General features: G+C 46.7%; 1 protein-coding gene across 2 annotated transcripts in view; it reads left to right on the forward strand.

Moving 5' to 3' along the window:
• The first annotated feature begins 1541 nt into the window (after positions 1–1541).
• INCENP (inner centromere protein) overlaps positions 1542–18770 on the forward strand; it is a 29310-nt gene continuing 12081 nt past the window's right edge. Inside the window, exons 1-6 of one of the 2 annotated variants that reach the window (XM_077287968.1) lie at positions 1542–1723; positions 5725–5869; positions 6763–6873; positions 7004–7776; positions 7857–7905; positions 9028–9052. In XM_077287968.1, the coding sequence (XP_077144083.1) occupies positions 5733–5869; positions 6763–6873; positions 7004–7776; positions 7857–7905; positions 9028–9052 (1095 nt within the window). In that variant the 5' untranslated portion in view covers positions 1542–1723; positions 5725–5732. Of the gene's footprint in view, positions 1724–5710; positions 5870–6762; positions 6874–7003; positions 7777–7856; positions 7906–9027; positions 9053–18770 lie in introns of both variants that reach the window. The other variant, XM_077287969.1, reaches the window with a different exon arrangement.

Here is an 18770-nt window from a genome sequence, read left to right on the forward strand (position 1 = left end):
GCAAGCACTTTTGCAGGATGCGTTTTTTCGGCAAAACGACGCATTGTGGCGGATTGCAGTTAACGCTAGTGTGAAAGTAGCCTAAGGCTTCTTTCACACTTCCGTTTTTACAATCTGCACAGGATCCGTCAAAATGTTGAAATGACGGATCCTGTGCAGATTGTAAAAAACGGGTGCACTGGGCCCATCTTTCTGACCCATCGAGGCTATGTGCACCTGTTGTGTATGCATCTTCGCAGAGGTTTTCCGCTGTGAAAATGCATACACAACACAAACTAGGTTAAAAAAAAAAAAAAATATTGCAGTATTCTCACCTACCGACGTCCCGCGCAGCGTCACCGATGCTCCCGGCAGCTAGCGTTACTTCCTAGTAATACATTGCGAAATCTCGCGAGATTTCGCAATGTATTACTAGGAAGTAACGCTAGCTGCCGGGAGCATCGGTGACGGTGCGCGGGACGTCGATAGGTGAGAATATATTGCGTTTTTTTTATTTTTTTTATTTTTAACATTATATTTTGTTACTATTGATGCTGCATAGGCATCACAATCTGTCGCTAATACAAGTCTATGGCTTGTTTCACACTTCCGTCGGTGCGGGGCCATCACAAAGCGTCGGCGCAACGTACCGACGGACAGTGGTGATTTTCTGCACAACGTGAGCAGTGGACGCAGTGTTTCAACGCATCCGCTGCCCGTAGTAAACTCCCAGGGAGGAGGGGGTGGAGTTACGGCCGGGCATGTGCAGTTTAAAATGCAGGACACGACGTACGAAAAAAAGGTTCCCTTGAACGTTTTTTCGCTACGACGGGCCGCCAAATACCGACGCATCCAGTGCACGACGGACGTGACGTGTGGCCATACGTCGCGATCCGTCGGCAATGCAAGTCTGTGGGAAAAAAATGCATCCTGCGGGCACATTTGCAGGATGCGTTTTTTTCCCAAAACGACGCATTGTGACGGATCTAAAAGACGGTGACTTCGGCTACTTTCACACTAGCGTCGGTACGGGGCCGTCGCGCTGCGTCGGCCCGACGCATAGTGTGGAAGCGCCGCACAACGGGGGCAGCGGATGCTGTTTTTCCACGCATCCGCTGCCCCATTGTGAGGTGCGGGGAGGTGGGGGCGGAGTTCGGAAATGGCGGACCGTCAGCACAAAAAAAGTTACATTTGTAACGTTTTTGCTGCCGGCGGTCCGCCACAACACGACTCAACCGTCGCACGACAGTTGCGACGTGTGTCAATACGTCGCAATGCGTCGCTAATGATAGTCTATGGGGAAAAAACGCATCATGCAGACGACTTTGCAGGATGCGTTTTTTCGCCAAAACAACGCATTGCAAAAAAACGCTAGTGTGAAAGTAGCCTTCCATGACTTCCACCGAAGTTTATCGTGCTGACTCGTTGCGCGGTGCGCCCCCTTGGGACAGGCGCTGACTACAAGTCCAGACGCCTGCGCACAACACGAGCAGAATGCTGAGTGACAGCTGTTTATCACGTGACTGGCGCGCATTCTTCTTACGACCTTCTAGCTCCACACTGCGCGACTCTATGGCTCCCTATAGCTCCTCCTACTGACGTCACGGCACCTCCGGCTACAGCCGTTAGGATTTGAACCATTTGAACGGTTTGAGCGGGAGAGTAGAGAGCGTCTGCAGCGCCGGGGCGGCAGGGACACGGGCAGGAAAGACGCGTGTGACTCGGGACACCGGACCCGGGAGAGGTGAGGAGCGGCAGCTGTGTTATCCCCGCATGTGGCGGAAGATAAGCGTTTCCTTCTGTAGTTTCCATTATGGTCAGAGCCGCTGTGCTCGGGCAGGTGTGCCCGGTGGCGCAGCCAGTATAACGCTCCACGTCCTGGTGTGTGAGGTACCAGGGGCCGCGCGTCTCCGCACGATTTGTCGCCTGTGTGGGACACCGTGTCGCACGTCCTCCTGCCTCCGCCATGGCCCCGGTTTTGGTTACTTTGGATGATTTATACTATGGAGACTGAGCCTATGTGTTGGTGTGGGGGGCGCCGAACCTGCCGCTGTTTGCTAGCACTGTGCTCTGCTTTATTGAGGGGCTTCTATCGTTCAGCCGTCCCCGGCTGTCTCAGGATGGAGGGCAGCAGCTATAACTGCTGGGATCCAGCACAAAGACAACCAAACCATTTAAAGGGAATCTCGCCATGTTTTTGCTACCTCATTTGACAGCCCCAAAATGTAGGGGCAGAGGCCACGATTCCAGTGATGTCGCTTACTGGACTAGTTGGTGCACTTTTGATACAATCCCTGTTTTATCTGCAGCTGATCGATTACATCTGTGAATGTTGAGCTCTCTATAACCTTTTGTGTACACTGTGCATAGGCAGAAAGCTGCCAATCAGTGGTGGGGTTATACAGAGCTCAGGAATATAGAGGACTACCCAGCAGCATGTTTTAGTCTTCTTAAAATCACTTTTAACATCAGATAATCAAAACTACAGCAAGCAGCCCAGTAAGTGACGCATGGTTGGAATCGGGGTTCCTGTGTCTACATTATGCGGCTTCTTGCATGAGGTGGTGAAAACCCGGTGACAGGTTCCCTTTAAATGTTGCGGTCAGTGAGTAGTGGTGACGCTGTTAAACAGCAGCGATCCTGCTAGTTCCGGCACTGCAGTTCGGAGCAGGTCCCGGTTGTGTAGCTGCCATATCTGGCTCCTTACATATACACCCTAATGTGATGTCCTGTTTAGTGATGAGCGAGCGTACTCGTTACTAAAGACTTCCCCAGCAGGCTCCGGTGTCCTCCGAGTATTTGTTAGTGTTCGGAGATTTAGTTTTCATCACAGCAGTTGAATGATTTACAGCTACTAGCCAGCTTGATTACATGTGGGGAGCAACCAGGCAACCCCCACATGTACTCAGGCTGGGTAGTAGCTGTAAATCATTTAGCTGTCGGGATGAAAACTTAATCTCCGAGCAGTCATAAATACTCGGGAAAACCCAAGCACCGAGTACACACGCTCATCACTAGTCCTGTCATGTCCGTGCGAGCAGCGGTTGTCTTGTCTGCCTTGGTGACAATGGTGAATTAGCTCCAGTGATCTAGGGCTGCCATACATCCTGCTGATGTGTTCTGGTATTAGATCTATTTTCCTCATATCTGGTCTTGCTTCAACTTGCCGTGACTGTTAAAAAAAAAAAAAAAAAATAGGTTTTTGCTTTATTTTTTCTTTCTTTCTATTGCAGTGGTTTCTACTCATGTAAGTTCCCTGCCCCTAGTCCTATATTTACCAGCTGCCATCTTGCTCTGTTCCCAGCCCCACTTAGGTGGGTCCCCAGCAGTTTGACCTGCTGGGTCGCGCCTGCTTGGGTGATTCGTTAGGCTTCTTTCACACTTCCGTTTTGGGGAAAAAACGCATCCTGCAAATGTGCCCGCAGGATGCGTTTTTTTTCCCATAGACTTGTATTGCCGACGGATCGCGACGTATGGCCATCTGTCGTGCACTGGATGCGTCGTGTTTTGGCAGACCGTCGTCACGAAAAAACGTTCAAGGGAACGTTTTTTGTACGTCTGGTCCTGCATTTCCTACCGCGCATGCGCGGCCGGAACTCCGCCCCCTCCTCCTTGGGACTTTTGACTGGGCAGCATGTCTAGCAGCTGTAAATCATGCAGCTGAGGCAACACAAACTAAGTCTCTGCGCACTCACAAATACTTGGAGACCACCCGAGCATGCTCGGAGAAACCCGAGCAACGAGTATACTTGCTCATCACTAGTCTTTAGCTCTTTCTAGAACCAGGCCAAAACCTTGTGACTGCAAGTCAGATAATGGTCACAGGCTGTCAATGTAAGTATACGAGACCCTCGTTCTGATTCTTGGACTTGTACAGAGCTGTGACTAAGGCTTCTTTCACAGTTCGGTCGGTACGGGGCCGTCACGAAGCGTCGGCGAGACGTACCGACGGACGTTGTGAAAATTCGGCACAACGTGGGCAGGGGATGCAGTTTTTCAACGCATCAGCTTGAATACATGTGGGGATTCCCTAGCAACCAGGCAACCCCCACCTGTACTCAGGCTGGCTAGCAGCTGTAAATCATGCAGCTGCCAACAAAAACTAAATCTCCGACCACTCACAAATACTTGGTGACCACCCGAGCAATGAGTATACACGCTCATCACTACTAAAGACATTGGCTGGTAATTGTAATACTAGGGGCAGGTAACTTAGATTATTTCCACCACTCCAGCACTGAAAAAAACCCACCTCCTGGAGTGGTGCTTTAAGGCATGAACTGTGATCTCCCCAGTGAAGCAGGTTGTCAAGTCACAACCTGTCACTCTGGTGTCATAGATATGACCGCTATTTTTTTTTTAAACTTCCCACTCCAATCAGTGGTCCACTGGCTGCAGGATCATGCAACTGAATGGACATAATGTCTACCTTTGGTCTCAGAAGGACCCGTCGGCAGCATTTTACCAAGTAAAGTACAGACAAGGCGATATTGGCTCTCTCATACTGATTATGATACCCTCTCAGTTGAAGAAATCTATTTTGTAGATTTTCTTTAAAGGGAACCTGTCACCCCCAAAATCTAAGATGAGCTAAGCGCATTGGCATCAGGGGCTTATCTACAGCATTCTGAAATTAGCCCATAGTTTTTACTTATGTACGTTTCATGTGTCCCAGTCTGTTACACTATACTTGCGCCACTTTGCGCGAACAGAAGGGAACTGCATACTGCAGTTGACAAGCATTTTCTGATTTGACAGGTTCTTGTTTTTGTTTTTTTTTTCTATTTCCTCTCTCTCATTGAAAAATTGTCAGAGGTGGCCATAGCACTACAGTAAGATCCCAGTCCTCTTCCTTGTACAGCTCTGCACTTATTGATATCGGCTGCCTGTTATTAGGGCTCAGGTCTATTAACTCAAATAGGACTAGGCTATAGTAATTTGTGATGCCAAGCACTGACATTACTAAAGTATGGATGTGTGTCTGATAATAAGGGTGACTTGCAATCCTGGGGTACCATGGCCTCTTCAAAAATCGTAGATTGGAAGCAGAGGCAAACCTCCACCGATCTAATATTGTCAGCCCATCTTTAAGTAACTGTCAGCACCGAATGTTTAAAGTCTCAGTGCTTCACATCATGACCAATCATTTGAATAACACCTTGTTTTTTCAGGCTATGTGCACACGTTGCGTATTTTGCTGCGGAACCGCAGCAGTTTCCCATGAGTTTACAGTACAATGTAAACCTATGGGAAACCGAAAATGCTGTGCCCATGCTGCGGAAAAAACCTTGCGGAAACGCAGCGGTTTACATTCCGCAGCATGTCAATTCTTTGTGCGGAATCCGCAGCGGTTTTACACCTGCTCTATAATAGAAAACCGCAGGTTGAATCTGCACAAAAACCGTGGTAAATCCGCAGGAAAAACACTGTTTTTGCCCTGCGGATTTATCAAATCCGCTGCGGAAAAATCCGCAGAGGACCATTCTACGTGTGCACATACCCTAAATCTCCACCTCCCTGCCTCTTCTTTGACAGCTCTGGCGTCATGAAGCCAAAAAAAAGGGTGGAGATGGAAGAAAATCAAGCAGCTGGGAAGGTGTATGTACTTAGTGTGAACAGTCGTTCTGTGCAGGCAGTCCCTTTTAATGATGGTTTTCTTTTCCCATTTTACATAACTGGAGGCATAACATTGGCCTATAGGATGCTATAAGCATGTTTAATACAGCTATAGTCTTCTTTGTACAGGTGCCACCATGAACGATCCGGAGAGCTTGTCACAGCTTCTGCAGGTTTGTGCCCGCAAAACAGAAGATTTTGTTAGTCTTATAGACCTCAAGCACATGGTATGGCTCTTGGAAATAGAAGAGGCAGCTAAAAAGATGTTCAGCAGGTGAGTTCAACTGTGTGGAATCACAAGTAACTCCAAATGGTTTGTGAACCTCGTTTCGAGCAACTATTAGGGGGCCCATACACCTAGTGGTACCATACCACATAGTTTCTTTTGTCAATTGTGGTTTTTCTATGCACATTTCACCACGTGAATGATTTGAGCATATAGTAGATCACCACTTTGCACAGACATTGTAAACTTGCTTCTTTACAATCCCATTAACCTGTTGCAGGCTTAGGCTACATTCACACTAGTCTATCGGTACGGGCCGTCACAAACCGTCAGCCCGACGTACCGACGGACAGTGTGTTAATGTAGCACAACGTGGGCAGTGGATGCAGTTTTTCAAAGCATCTGTTGCCCCATTGTAATGTCTGGGCAGGAGGGGGCGGAGTTCCGGCCGCGCATGCGCGGTTGGAGATGGCGGACACGACGCACCAAAAAACGTTAAATGTAACTTTTTTGTGCCGGAAGTCTGCCAAAACACGACGCATCCGTCGCACGACGGATGCGACATGTGGCCATACGTCGCAATGCGTCGCTAAGGCAAGCCTATGGAGAAAAAAACGCATCCTGCGGGCAACTTTGCAGGATGCGTTTTTTCTCCAAAACGACGCATTGCGACGTACAGCAAGCAACGCTAGTGTGAAAGTAGCCTTATAGGTGGCAGTGACACTGTGCCAATTAATAATTGCTAATACAGTGTAGCGATATGATTTGCCAAGTTTACTGTAGCAAAACTGTGAACTTCTAGAATTAATGAAATCTTGCATAGTGATTTTTTGTTATATCACAGTAATTGACTGCATAGTATACATTTTCTCACTGCTGTAATTGAAAATGGAAAACAAGTGGCTAGATGTTTTCTAAATGTATGTCATTTCTGCCATCAGTGATTTCACTGCTGAGCCAGAGCTAATGCCAAAGACTCCCTCTCAGAAGAGACGTAGGAAGAAGAGAGCGTCAATTGTGCCAGATGAAATTAGAGATCCTAGTAGTCGCAGGTAAGGGGAATGTCTGCAACGAAGTCTTGTGACTGAACACAGGAAGCAGACTTACATAATCATTATAGTATAGAGATCAATTTGCATTTCATGAACAATTCTTTATTTATTGTTTAATACTTTCCTTCAGGATATCCAGGAGAAGAAGCAATGTCAGCTGGAGCACATCGGTGCGCAGAATGTCTTCTCGACATATTATTAAACCACTTGATACATCCATTCAGGAAGAGACTGAACAGCAGCCTAAGAAAATGACAAGAGCCAAGGCGCAAGCCAGCGTGATGTGTGTGCCAGTAGCTGAGAAACCACTAAAACAACTCTCATCAAATGTACCTAACGACCGAATTTTGCAAGTGCGGATTAGTGCAGAGGAACGTCTTAGTGCAGAGGTGCAGCTCTGTGAGGTAACAAAGTCAGTCTCTGCAGAGAAAAATCCTGCCTTAGAAACTGTGGTCCCAACTTCATCTGCACCACCTAATCCAATGGCTCCCCCAGCCGTTGCTGACGAGCCTTCAGTGCTTTCCACGCCCGAGAAGAATGGTCGCACTGCAGCCAAATTAAAGATCGCCGACAGCTCTACACCTAAAACACAGATGGCTGTTATTGAGTCAGTGGACCTCAAACTTGAATGTGCTCAGCCTGTTTCACAAGCTGCCAAGGAGTTATCACTGGAACTGTCAAACTACAGCGTGACACCCACAGGGTCAAAATCTGACCGCCGGTCTGTCCGCCGCAGTATTGTTGGACGGAAATCAACCAGCTGCCGCGCATCTCTGGCTAATCAGTACTCTCTCGCTAGCAAGCGCGAAAGTATGACCAGAGCAGCTGTGCACAAATCCATCCGCCGATCTGTTTCACAGAAAAAAGCTTCAGAGATGTCATCATCTTCTAGCTACAAGAGCTGTAAGTGCCCCATGTCCTGATACATTTACAGTTAATTACCCTGTAGACTGTTGGTTACATAATTTGTTTTGCTCTTCCAGACCAGAGTTCTATTGAAGTAATGGATGAAGAAGTCACTCTGAAACTTAGGTAGGAGCATTGTTATCTTAACTCCTTCCATTTAATTAAATTTCTAGATTATCAAGCATACTGGTTCTCCGGTGAGGACACATGTACTGTAATGCAAGGTGACCACAATAGGTCTGTTTCAATACTGCATATGTGCCTTTTTTTTCCCTTATCTTTTTTTGAAGTGACTTTATTCGCATGTTTTTTTTCGTTGCAATTTTTGCACTATGTAACGAAAGGTGCAACTTTTTGTGCTAAAAGTTGCAGAACATGTTACAAACAATGGACACAATTCTTGAACCATTTTGAAGATCTTGATATGAAAAACTTTTAATACCACATCAAAAAAAATGTTCTTTGCGGTGTACTGCACTTCTATATTCTGCTGTCATGCTATTTTTCCAAGCACTGCTGTTTGCCTCTTATATTCTTTACATCTGAACAATTGGGGTATGTGCACATGAGGCCTTTTACAGGTGAATTTCACTTGGAACCTGTCTGAAAAAGCGCTAAAAAAATGCGATAAAGAATGGACATATGCACAGCATATAAACGAGTTGCTGTGGATATATTCCATCTTTTGTCACTTCTTTAACTGGTTCAGACTTTGAATGCCAAGATGTGGTTAAAAGAAGTAGTTTGGGATCCTTCCACTTGGTAGCTGCTCTCTATTTTATAGTTTAAATTACAAAAATGCCGCTGCAAAGGTGACAGATGGCAAGTCATTTCAGGAGAAACACTGCCTGCGGTTCAAGTGAGTCCTTGTTGCGTGTAGCCTTCCATTGAAAGTTTACTTGTCTGTAAATGCCAAGTGTAATGATAACCAGATGCTGAGTTCTATTAACACCGCGACATGGAGAAAAATTGCTGTGTATGGAGTGGCACTTGTGTAACTACCACAGTAATTAAGATTACAAGTTTGGATACTGCTTAAGTTAGCAGTGATTTTAAAAAAGAAAACCATTTGAAAACAAGTAATAAACACTACAAACAATCTCTGTGGTCCAACTATGTTACAAACATATTGTATTAGGGATATTATGGACTTTGTAGTTGAATTTACACTTTGCATATATTGCAAAATGGTTTTCTTTTCTTTTCACCAAATTTTCTTAAATTTTTTTAATGAATTCTCTTTTACAGACCAAAGACTACTGAACTTGTTGAGGTAAGGAAGAAGCTATATGTGTAGCAGCTATGTAGCATATGCTTGGGTGATTGGGTCAATGGGCCTACATGATATGCGGTTTACACTGAAAGCCACAACACTTTGCCAAATTGGTTGCACAAAGGATATGACGGAGTCGGCACAGTATTGTAGATTTTTATGCATATGTGAACTGAGTTGACTTGTATAGTCGTAGTTGATCATTAAGGCCTGACTCATTAAACAATTCTGGTGTAAATGCTTTTGAAAAGAAGTAAAATGTTTGCATCGCTTGGATTTGTGCAAAAATGGCGAGACTTTACTGAACACCAGTATGTCCCTTTACCGAGCTGAGATGTGAGTAGCATCTCTCGACAGGTGAAAATGCAGCAGCTGTACACTATGGATGACATCCTGCTGTATCAGTCACTATTGGTGTCGGAACCAACCATGCCCATTAACTTTTAGATGCTGCTGTCAATAGTGACTACGGCATCTTGATGGTTAAGTGTCTTTAACCCCATCAGCACCGTGAGATCATGATTGTGTGATCCCTATGGTTGCCATGGCCATTTAAGGCCAAATAATGGCCTTAATCTGCCAACTATAGTGACCTGTTCAGAACAAAGTGAACCGGTCTGCAGGATTTTGCTAAGGAAACTACATGCATTGTCATGTTGACATTGTTACTGATTAAAATGATACCTGGGGTAATGAAATCTGTCTTGTGGTTCTTGTGTAGTCAGTGTTAGAAGTTTTCAGTTAAGGAGATGCCCATGCTCTGGGGCGGGACTGTAGGCAGAGTGTTATCTTCCTTCTCTAAGCCAGAGAAACCATGAAGTGACCTGTCAACAGGCCACCTCGAAGCACAAACAGTCTGTCTCTATGATGAGGAACATGTTTGTGTTTTGGGGCGGCCTGTGGGGGAGGCCTTTTCTTTGTTTCTCTGGTTTAGTTCAGGAAGATAAGACTCTGCCCACAGTCCCAACGTGGAGCACGAGCATATCATTAACTAAAAACTTCTAGCACTGATAGATGGATTTCTTCACCCCAGGTATCATTTTAATCAGTATAACAGCAGCAACGTGACAGTGTCTGTATTTACTTGGCAAAATCCTGCTGACAGGCTTGCTTTAACCCCTTACTGCCATCGGACATACTATTACGCTGATGGCAGTATCCCCCGCTTTGATGCGGGCTCCGGCGGTGAGCCCACCTCAAAGCCAGGACATGTCAGCTGTTTTGAACAGCTAACATGTGCCCGCAATAGCGGCGGGTGGAACCGCGAGCCGCCCTCGGCTATTAACTAGTTAAATGCTGCTGCCAAACTCTTGACAGCAGCATTTAACAAGCGCTTTCAGCCATCTGGCCGGAAATGCGCACATCGGTGACCTGCGTCACGTGATTGGGGGTCATCGGTGTGTCGGCATGACAACCAGAGGTCTCCTTGAGACCTCCTATGGTCGTTATGCCGGATTTCTGCGAGCGCCACCCAGTGATCAGCGCTTATAGCAATGCAGTAATTCTGCTACATAGAGGTGCTCTGAGCATCGTTCCTATGTGGCAGTGTCGATCAAGTTGTGGCAGCTTCTAGCCTCCCATGGAGGCTATTGAAGCATGGCAAAAGTAAAAAAAAGTTTTTAAAAAATATGGAGAAAAAACAAATATAAAAGCTCCAATCACCCCCCCCTTTTGCCCCATTTAAAATAAAACAATTAAAACAAAATCAAACATACACATATTTGGTATCGCCGCGTTCAGAATCGCCCGATCTATCAATAAAAAAAAAAAAATTAACCTGATCAGTAAATGACGAAGCAAGAAAACAAAAATCTAAAAGTGTTGCCGCAACACTGCATTAAATTGCAATAACGGGCGATCAAAACCCTCACCCAACCCCAGATCACGAAAAATGGAGAACGGGTATCAGAAAATGGCGCTTTTTTTTTTTTTTTTTTTTTTTAAGTTTGGAAAATGTTTTCACCACTTAGATAAAAAAAGAACTTAGACATGTTTGGTGTCTATGAACTTATAATGACCTGGAGAATCATAATGGCAGGTCAGTTTTTAGCATTTAGTGAGCCTAGCAAAAATGCCAAACAAAAAAACAAGTGTGGGATTACACTTTTTTTATTTTTTTTTTTTTTTTGCAATTTCACCGCACTTGGAATTTATTTCCCCTTTTTCTGTTACACGACATTCTAAAACCAATGGTGTCGTTCAAAAGTACAACACGTCCCGCAAAAAATAAATAAACCCTCATATGACCATATTGACGGAAAAATAAAAAAGTTATGGCTCTGGAAAGAAGGGGAGTGAAAAATGAAAACGCAAAACCGAAAAAAGCACCAGGGGTTAAAGGGGTTGTCCACTGCTAGGACAACGCCTTTGCATTTTCGGGCAATTCCTCTCCCCTTTTTATTAATACATATTCAAAACCTCCAGGATTTATTGAACAAATTCATCTGGAACATTTTGTTTTTGAAACTCTTGCTTTACCAATCTTAAAGGGAACCTGTCGCCCCCAAAATCAAAGGTGAGCTAAGCCCACCAGCATCAGGGGCTTATTCTGGAATGCTGTAGATAAGCCCCGATGTATCCTGAAAGATGAGAAAAAGGTTAGATTATACTCACCCAGGGGCGGTCCCGCTGCGGTGGGCGTCGCGGTCCGGTCCAGATCCTCCCATCTTCATAGGATGACGTTCTCTTCTTGTCTCCACGCTCCGGCGCAGGCGTACTTTGTCTGCCCTGTTGAGGGCAGAGCAAAGTACTGCAGGCGCTGGTGCTCTCTGACCTTTCCCGGCGCCTGCGCACTGCAGTACTTTGCTCTCCCTCAACAGGGCAGGCAAAGTACGCCTGCGCTGGAGCAGCAGCGTGACTCCCAAGAAGAGGACGTCATCGTAAGAAGATGGGAGGCCCCGGACCGGACCGCGACACCCATCGGATCGGACCGCCCCTGGGTGAGTATAATCTAACCTCTTTTTCCAGGACGTCCCTCCTGACAGCACCACCAGGAGGTAGTCCTTCATATCCTTGATAGGGACAGGAACACAGAAGAGGTTAAATAGCCCCTCCCCACCTCCACCCTTCAGTGTTTTTCCTGTCCCCATCAGGGACAGAAGCGGGAGAGTGTTCTCCAGAAGAAAATGCATTTACCTGATGCCGGATGTCAGGTTCGGTAGAGCAGGTGCTCCCGAGGGCGGTCTTCTCCTCCTGGATGGAGGGGGCGGGGGCTCTGGGCCGCCGGAGTCTCATTGGAGGGACTCCTCAGATCGCATGATACCGACGGAGGTCCCTCACGCGATAAGGTACAGCAGTGTGCTCCCGTCAGCTGCCTCATCCCTTCACAAAGGGGCTCTGAGGCAGCGGCTGCTGCAGTGGTGTCCGGCGCTGTTCCCCTGAGCTCCACTTGCAGCCGGCGGCGTCTCCCCGAACTTCCGGTTCTGGCGCTTTGCGTCAGAGGGGGAGCGCGCCGGTGACTACTTCTGGGGACGTGGCCAAATTCCCGGGGTCTGTGGCGCCGGTGGTTTCCGGGCCAAGGCACGTCGACGAGGAGAGTCCGGGGCATGATGGCGCCGAGATCAGATGGTCCCAAGCTGGTCAGCGTGCGTTCCAGATGACGCATGTGCAGTACAGCTAGGGACCTGCGATCACCATAGATGCCAGCAGCTGTGCTCGGAAGGAGGACGAATTAGATGTCTTGAAGTCAGGTAAGACTGACTATTTAATGACGGACAGCTGACAGCACACCTGACTTGGTAAGATGGAGGGTGATAGTTGTCCAGACGTCCAGTCCTTAGAGCTGCCCACGGACCATGTGGGTAAACGTGGGGAAGTACCTAGCGGGCATTTAGATCCGTTAGTTACAGGGCCTTTAACATTTTAGGACAAGGACATCCCCAAGCGAAGTCCAGGCTACCGTATCAGCATTGGTGCCACCCCAATCCCCTCACCCTAAGAGGCCCAGATGGGATATGGACTTGAGTTCGGAAGAAGGAGAGGTATCGGGATATTCCGACCCGGAGTCGGGTGAAGTTGACAATTCCTCGGTAGTATTTCCGGAGGAACGCAAAAGATACCTGTTCTCGTCCGAAAACACGGACGTGCTCCTAAAGGCAGTTAGGAGTACTATGAAAATAGAGGACTCCACTGAACCATTATCGGTTCAGGACGAAATGTTCTGGGGCCTGAGAACCCGCAGAAATAGGGTATTTCCAGTTAACAACCATATAACGGCGATGATACTGGAAGAATGGGAAGATGTGGGGAAAAAGCTAGTAGTCCCGAGGGACTTCAAGTACCGTCTTCCCTTTGATCCGGAAGAAGCTAAAGTCTGGGAATCTGTCCCAAAGATCGACATTCCGGTAGCTAAAGTCTCAAGGAAAACATCTATTCCTTTCGAAGACTCATCTGGGTTAAAAGACCCGATGGATAAAAGGTCGGAAGATCTCCTTCAAAAAGCCTGGGAGTCGTCAGCTGCGATTATGAAAACAAACATAGTGGCCACCTCTGTAGCAAGATCCATGAGCCTCTGGGTAGACGAGCTGGAAGGCCACATTAAAGGGAACCTGTCACCCCGTTTTTTAAAGAGGAGATAAAAATAGCGTTAAATAGGGGCAGAGCTGTGCTTTACATTAGTGTCTTTTTTTGTGCCTTTATTCCCCAACTATGCTGCCGAAATACCTTTGTAAAGTCGCCGTTTTGGGCTGTCACTCACGCTGGTCTGGTCAAATGGGCGTGGTGACATCGCTGTTTCTTCCCCCAGATCTTGCTTATCTGTCTGTTGGTGGCGTAGTGGTTTGCGCATGTCCAGCTGCCGAATCCACTGCGCAGGTGAAGGAAAAAGAGCGCGATCTGCGCTATTCCCCTGGTGATCGGTGGGGGCGGCCATCTTCCTGAGGCCGTGCGTGCACAGATGGAGTGCTCTGCTGCACGGGGCTTCAGGAAAATGGCCGCAGGATGCCGCGCGTGCGCAGATGGAGATCGCGGCGGCCATTTTCCTGAAGCCGAGATGCGAACTCCATCTCCATCTGCGCACGCGCGGCATCCCATGGCCATTTTCCTGAAGCCCCGTGCAGCAGAGCACTCCATGTGCGCACGCGCGGCCTCAGGAAGATGGCCGCCCCCACCGATCACCAGGGGAATAGCGCAGATCGCGCTCTTTTTCCTTCACCTGCGCAGTGGATTCGGCAGCTGGACATGCGCAAACCACTACGCCACCAACGGACAGATAAGCAAGATCTGGGGGAAGAAACAGCGATGTCACCACGCCCATTTGACCAGACCAGCGTGAGTGACAGCCCAAAACGGCGACTTTACAAAGGTATTTCGGCAGCATAGCTGGGGAATAAAGTCACAAAAAATACACTAATGTAAAGCACAGCTCTGCCCCTATATAACGCTATTTTTATCTCCTCTTTAAAAAACGGGGTGACAGGTTCCCTTTAAAGACAGGACTCCCAGGGAAGAAATTCTGAAGTCTCTGTCAATACTAAGAATGGCAACTGATTTCATGGCGGATGCTTCAGCAGAGTCAGTGCGTTTTGCAGCTAGAAATAACGCGCTGTCAAATGCGGCAAGGTGGGCCCTGTGGCTAAGATCTTGGACGGGAGATACTCAAAAAACAAACTTTGTTCGAATTCGTTCTCATGTATTTGGTCTTGTCCTAGATGAGCTGTTCGAGAAAGCATCTGACAAGAAGGGCTTTCTCGAAGAGAAGCCTAAGAAGGTGCCATTCTTTCGGAAAACTCGCTCCCACCCTAGGCAGGACTACTAAGGGAAAGGGGACTCCGGCAGATGGAGCTACCCTAAAGGCGGCAGGGGAAGAGGTTCCTTTCGAGACCAATCGTCAGGACCCAGCAGACAATGACGCCAACAATATAGGATGGAGTCTACAGTACTTCCTAGAGGGCTGGCAGAATATCACTCAATCAGTGGATCCTACAGACGATCACCTAGGGGTACAGGATAGCATTCACTCAGCTGCCCCCCAAAAGGTACTGCCTAACACGTACAGAGTCGTCAGCAGTCCATCAAAGACTGTTAACAGACATAAAAGAGCTCTCAGAACTGCAGGTCATAGTTCCGGTACCCCATCACCAGCGATTTCATGGGCATTACTCCAGCCTGTTCTCCATTTTAAAAAAAACAAGCGGAGAATACCGTACAATAATAAACTTAAGACCATTAAATCAGTGGGTAGCTTACAAACGCTTCAAGATGGAGTCTCTCCGATCAATTATACCTTTAATTAAAAAAAAAGGACTCAGTAATGTGCACGCTAGATCTCAAACATGTGTACTACCATGTACCCATCCATCCCTCACACCAAAAATTCCTCAGATTTGCAATAAAAAGCTACGAGAAAATACATAATTTCCAATTCCAGTGCCTACCATTCGGTCTCACTTCGACCCCACGAATAGTCACAAAACTCATAACAGAGGTCATGGCCCACTTAAGAGAAAAGAACGTTCTCATCGCCCCATACCTGGACGATCTGTTGTTGATAGCAGATTCGCCTCATCAGATGGAAGAGTCTTTAACAATGACCATATCACTCCTGAAGTGTCTAGGGTGGATAATAAATTCAAAGAAATCAAGTCTCAGACCAGAAAGACAGAAAATATTCCTGGGAGTACTACTAGACTCCGAACGGGAATACTCCTTCCTACCAGACCAAAAACAACGGAAAATCGAACAAGAATTTCAGGCACTAAGGAAACGCAAACACATTTCCATCAGGAAAGCCATGAGGGGTCTAGGTCTAATGACCTCATGTATTCCCAGTGTACAATGGAGCCAGTTTCATTCAAGAATTCTTCAACGGGAGGTCCTTTCAGTATAGGATGGCAAGAAAGATTCATTGGACAACAATTGGAAACAGTCTCTGGCATGGTGGGTTAACAAAAAACCTCAAAAGAGGAAGACCCTGGAGAGTGTCTTCATGCGTAAATGTAACCACAGATGCAAGCTTAAGCGGCAGGGGAGCTAACATAGGACATTACCTTCAGGGAACATGGCCCACATCGGTATGCAACAGTTCCTCCAGTTTCAGGGAACTCAGAGCAGATTGGGAAGCACTGAAAAGATGCCAAGAGGTGCAGGGGTGTCACGTCAGGATCTTCTCAGACAACTCGACCATGGTATCTTTCCTTCTTCATCAGGGAGGTCCGAGACAGTCACCTCCAAGGTCTAGCAGAATCAATATTCTCTTGGGGGAATGCAATGTGAAGTCCATCACGGCAGTACATCTATAAGGTTCAGAGAATCAGATAGCAGACTTTCTCAGCAGAAAAAAGGTGCAACCCTTGGAGTGGTCTCTAAACGAAAGTCTTAGTTCAGCTAACCCAGCAATGGGTCACACCACAGATAGATTTAATGAAAAGAACTCTTTTGTCTTTGTATTTCGCCTTGAGGCGAATAAGTCTGAGACAATCCAACCTGGGTGGACGCCTTGGGACAAAGCTGGAACATGGAACTTGCTTACGCATTCACTCCACTTGCTCGAATTCCGAGAGTTCTGAGGAAAATTCAGGAAAGTCTTGCAACAGTAATCCTAATAGTGCCATATTGGCCCAAGAGAAGCTGTTTTCCTCTTCTGAAGTGGATGCCGTTGGAGGATCCAGTTCTGCTACCACTAAGGTGCAACCCTCTGACGCTGGGGCTGCTGGCCCATCAAAATCTAGACATGCTACATCTTTCAGCGTGGATCTTGAAAAGGAGATCCTAAGATCAAAAGGTCTATCAGATTCGGTTATCTTAACCATGCAAAAAAGCAGGAAGCCAGTGAACTCAGCTATGTATCTAAAAATCTGTAAGAAATTTTGCGCACAGAGCAAAACTCCAATATCCATCTTTCAAGGACCAAATATTCCTCAGGTCTTAAATTTCCTTCAAGCAGGCTTCGATATGGGTTTGAGACCTAGTACTTTAAAAGTACAAATTTTCAGATTTAAGCGCCTTTTATGACTATCCACTAGCCGATCACCCATGGGTAGTAAGGTTCATTAAAGCTACGCAACGTATTAGGCCAACAATACGTAGTATAGCACCCCCCTGGAATCTCGGCTTGGTACTAAACGAATTACGTAAAGCTCCATACGAACCTCTACATCAGGCAGACCTAAAATCTGTAACATTCAAAACCGTTTTCCTGGTCGCAATAACGTCAGCAAGACGAATAGGCAAGATCCATGCCCTGTCCAAAACTGACCCATACTTAAAAATACAGGAAGATTGTATTATCTTAAAATTGGATCCTACGTTTCTCCCTAAAGTAGTGACTGACTTTCACAGAAAGCAGGAAATTATATTACCTATGTTCTGCCAGAACTACAATGACAAAGAACGTTCTCTCCACTCTTTGGATGTTAAAAGGACAGTATTACAATACTTTAAGCTTACAGACGGCTGGAGAATTTACTCAAACCTCTTTATCCAGATGTCTGGAAGAACAGAAGGGGGAAAAAAGCCTCAAAGGTTACTCTAGCCAGATGGTTTAAATCCACCATTTGTGCTGCGTATGTTTCAGCCGGTGAATCTCCTCCAGAAAATGTAAAGGCCCCACTCACTGAGAGCAATATCTGCCTCGTGGGCAGAGAGTGCAGGTGCATCCATGGACCAAATCTTCTGGGCTGCAACTTGGTCTAACTTAAATACCTTTTGCAAACACTACAAGCTAGACATTCTGTCAAATCAACAGACGGTCTTTGGGAGGAAAGTCCTCCAAGCTGTAATCCCACCCTAAATAGTAGTTATTTGATATTTCTCCTGGTGGTGCTGTCAGGAGGGACGTCCTGGAAAGTAGGAATTAGTCCTACCGGTAATAGTGTTTCCAGGAGTCAATCATGACAGCACCCCTTATTTACCCTCCCTTTAATTCATGTCTGATGTGTGATATGAACATGTATATAGAGGTTCAATAAAATTGCGTTCAATGCATCCTGGTGTGGTACGTTGTAAAATCACTGAAGGGTGGAGATGCGGAGGGGTTATTTAACCTCTTCTGTGTTCCTATCCCTATCAAGGATATGAAGGACAACCTCCTGGTGGTGCTGTCATGATGGACTCCTGGAAACACTATCACCGGTAGGACTAATTCCTACTTTCTCATCTTTCAGGATACATCGGGGGTTTATCTACAGCATTACAGAATGCTGTAGATAAGCCCCTGATGCTGGTGGGCTTACCTCATCTTCGATTTTGGGGGTGACAGGTTCCCTTTAATGAAAAGCAAATCTTCAGGGGGTTTTGGACTCCCTAATTTTACTGCGTATTATACCAATCTTGTGAAACAAAGTCAGGCCTGGTTCAAAACGGACTGCCCTTCCGCCTGGGTAGATCACGAATCTTCCTTAAGGGAAAAGTCTCCACTTCATTCTCTACTAATAACCTTTTTATTAAACTCTTAAAGGGCCACTGTCACCCCCTCCAGCCGTTATAAACTAAAAGAGCCACCTTGTGCAGCAGTAATGCTGCATTCTAACAAGGTGGCTCTTTTAGTTTTTGGTGCATGTATTCCCAAAATAATGCGTTTTATAAATTCTTTTGCCAGGGAGGCAGGTCCTCACCCCCCTGCTTGAAACGCCACACTGCAGTCACTCAAATCTTCAGGGGCGCTGGGCGCCGCCCCCTCCGCGCTGTGTTCGCATGAAATCCGGCGCCTGCACTGTGTAGTACTGTCTGGCACCTGTGCGGCCGCCCTGCTTGTGAGTCCCAGCCCCGCACTCTGCATAAT

Source organism: Ranitomeya variabilis, chromosome 2 (genome assembly GCF_051348905.1).
Source record: "Ranitomeya variabilis isolate aRanVar5 chromosome 2, aRanVar5.hap1, whole genome shotgun sequence".
NCBI lineage: Eukaryota > Metazoa > Chordata > Amphibia > Anura > Dendrobatidae > Ranitomeya > Ranitomeya variabilis.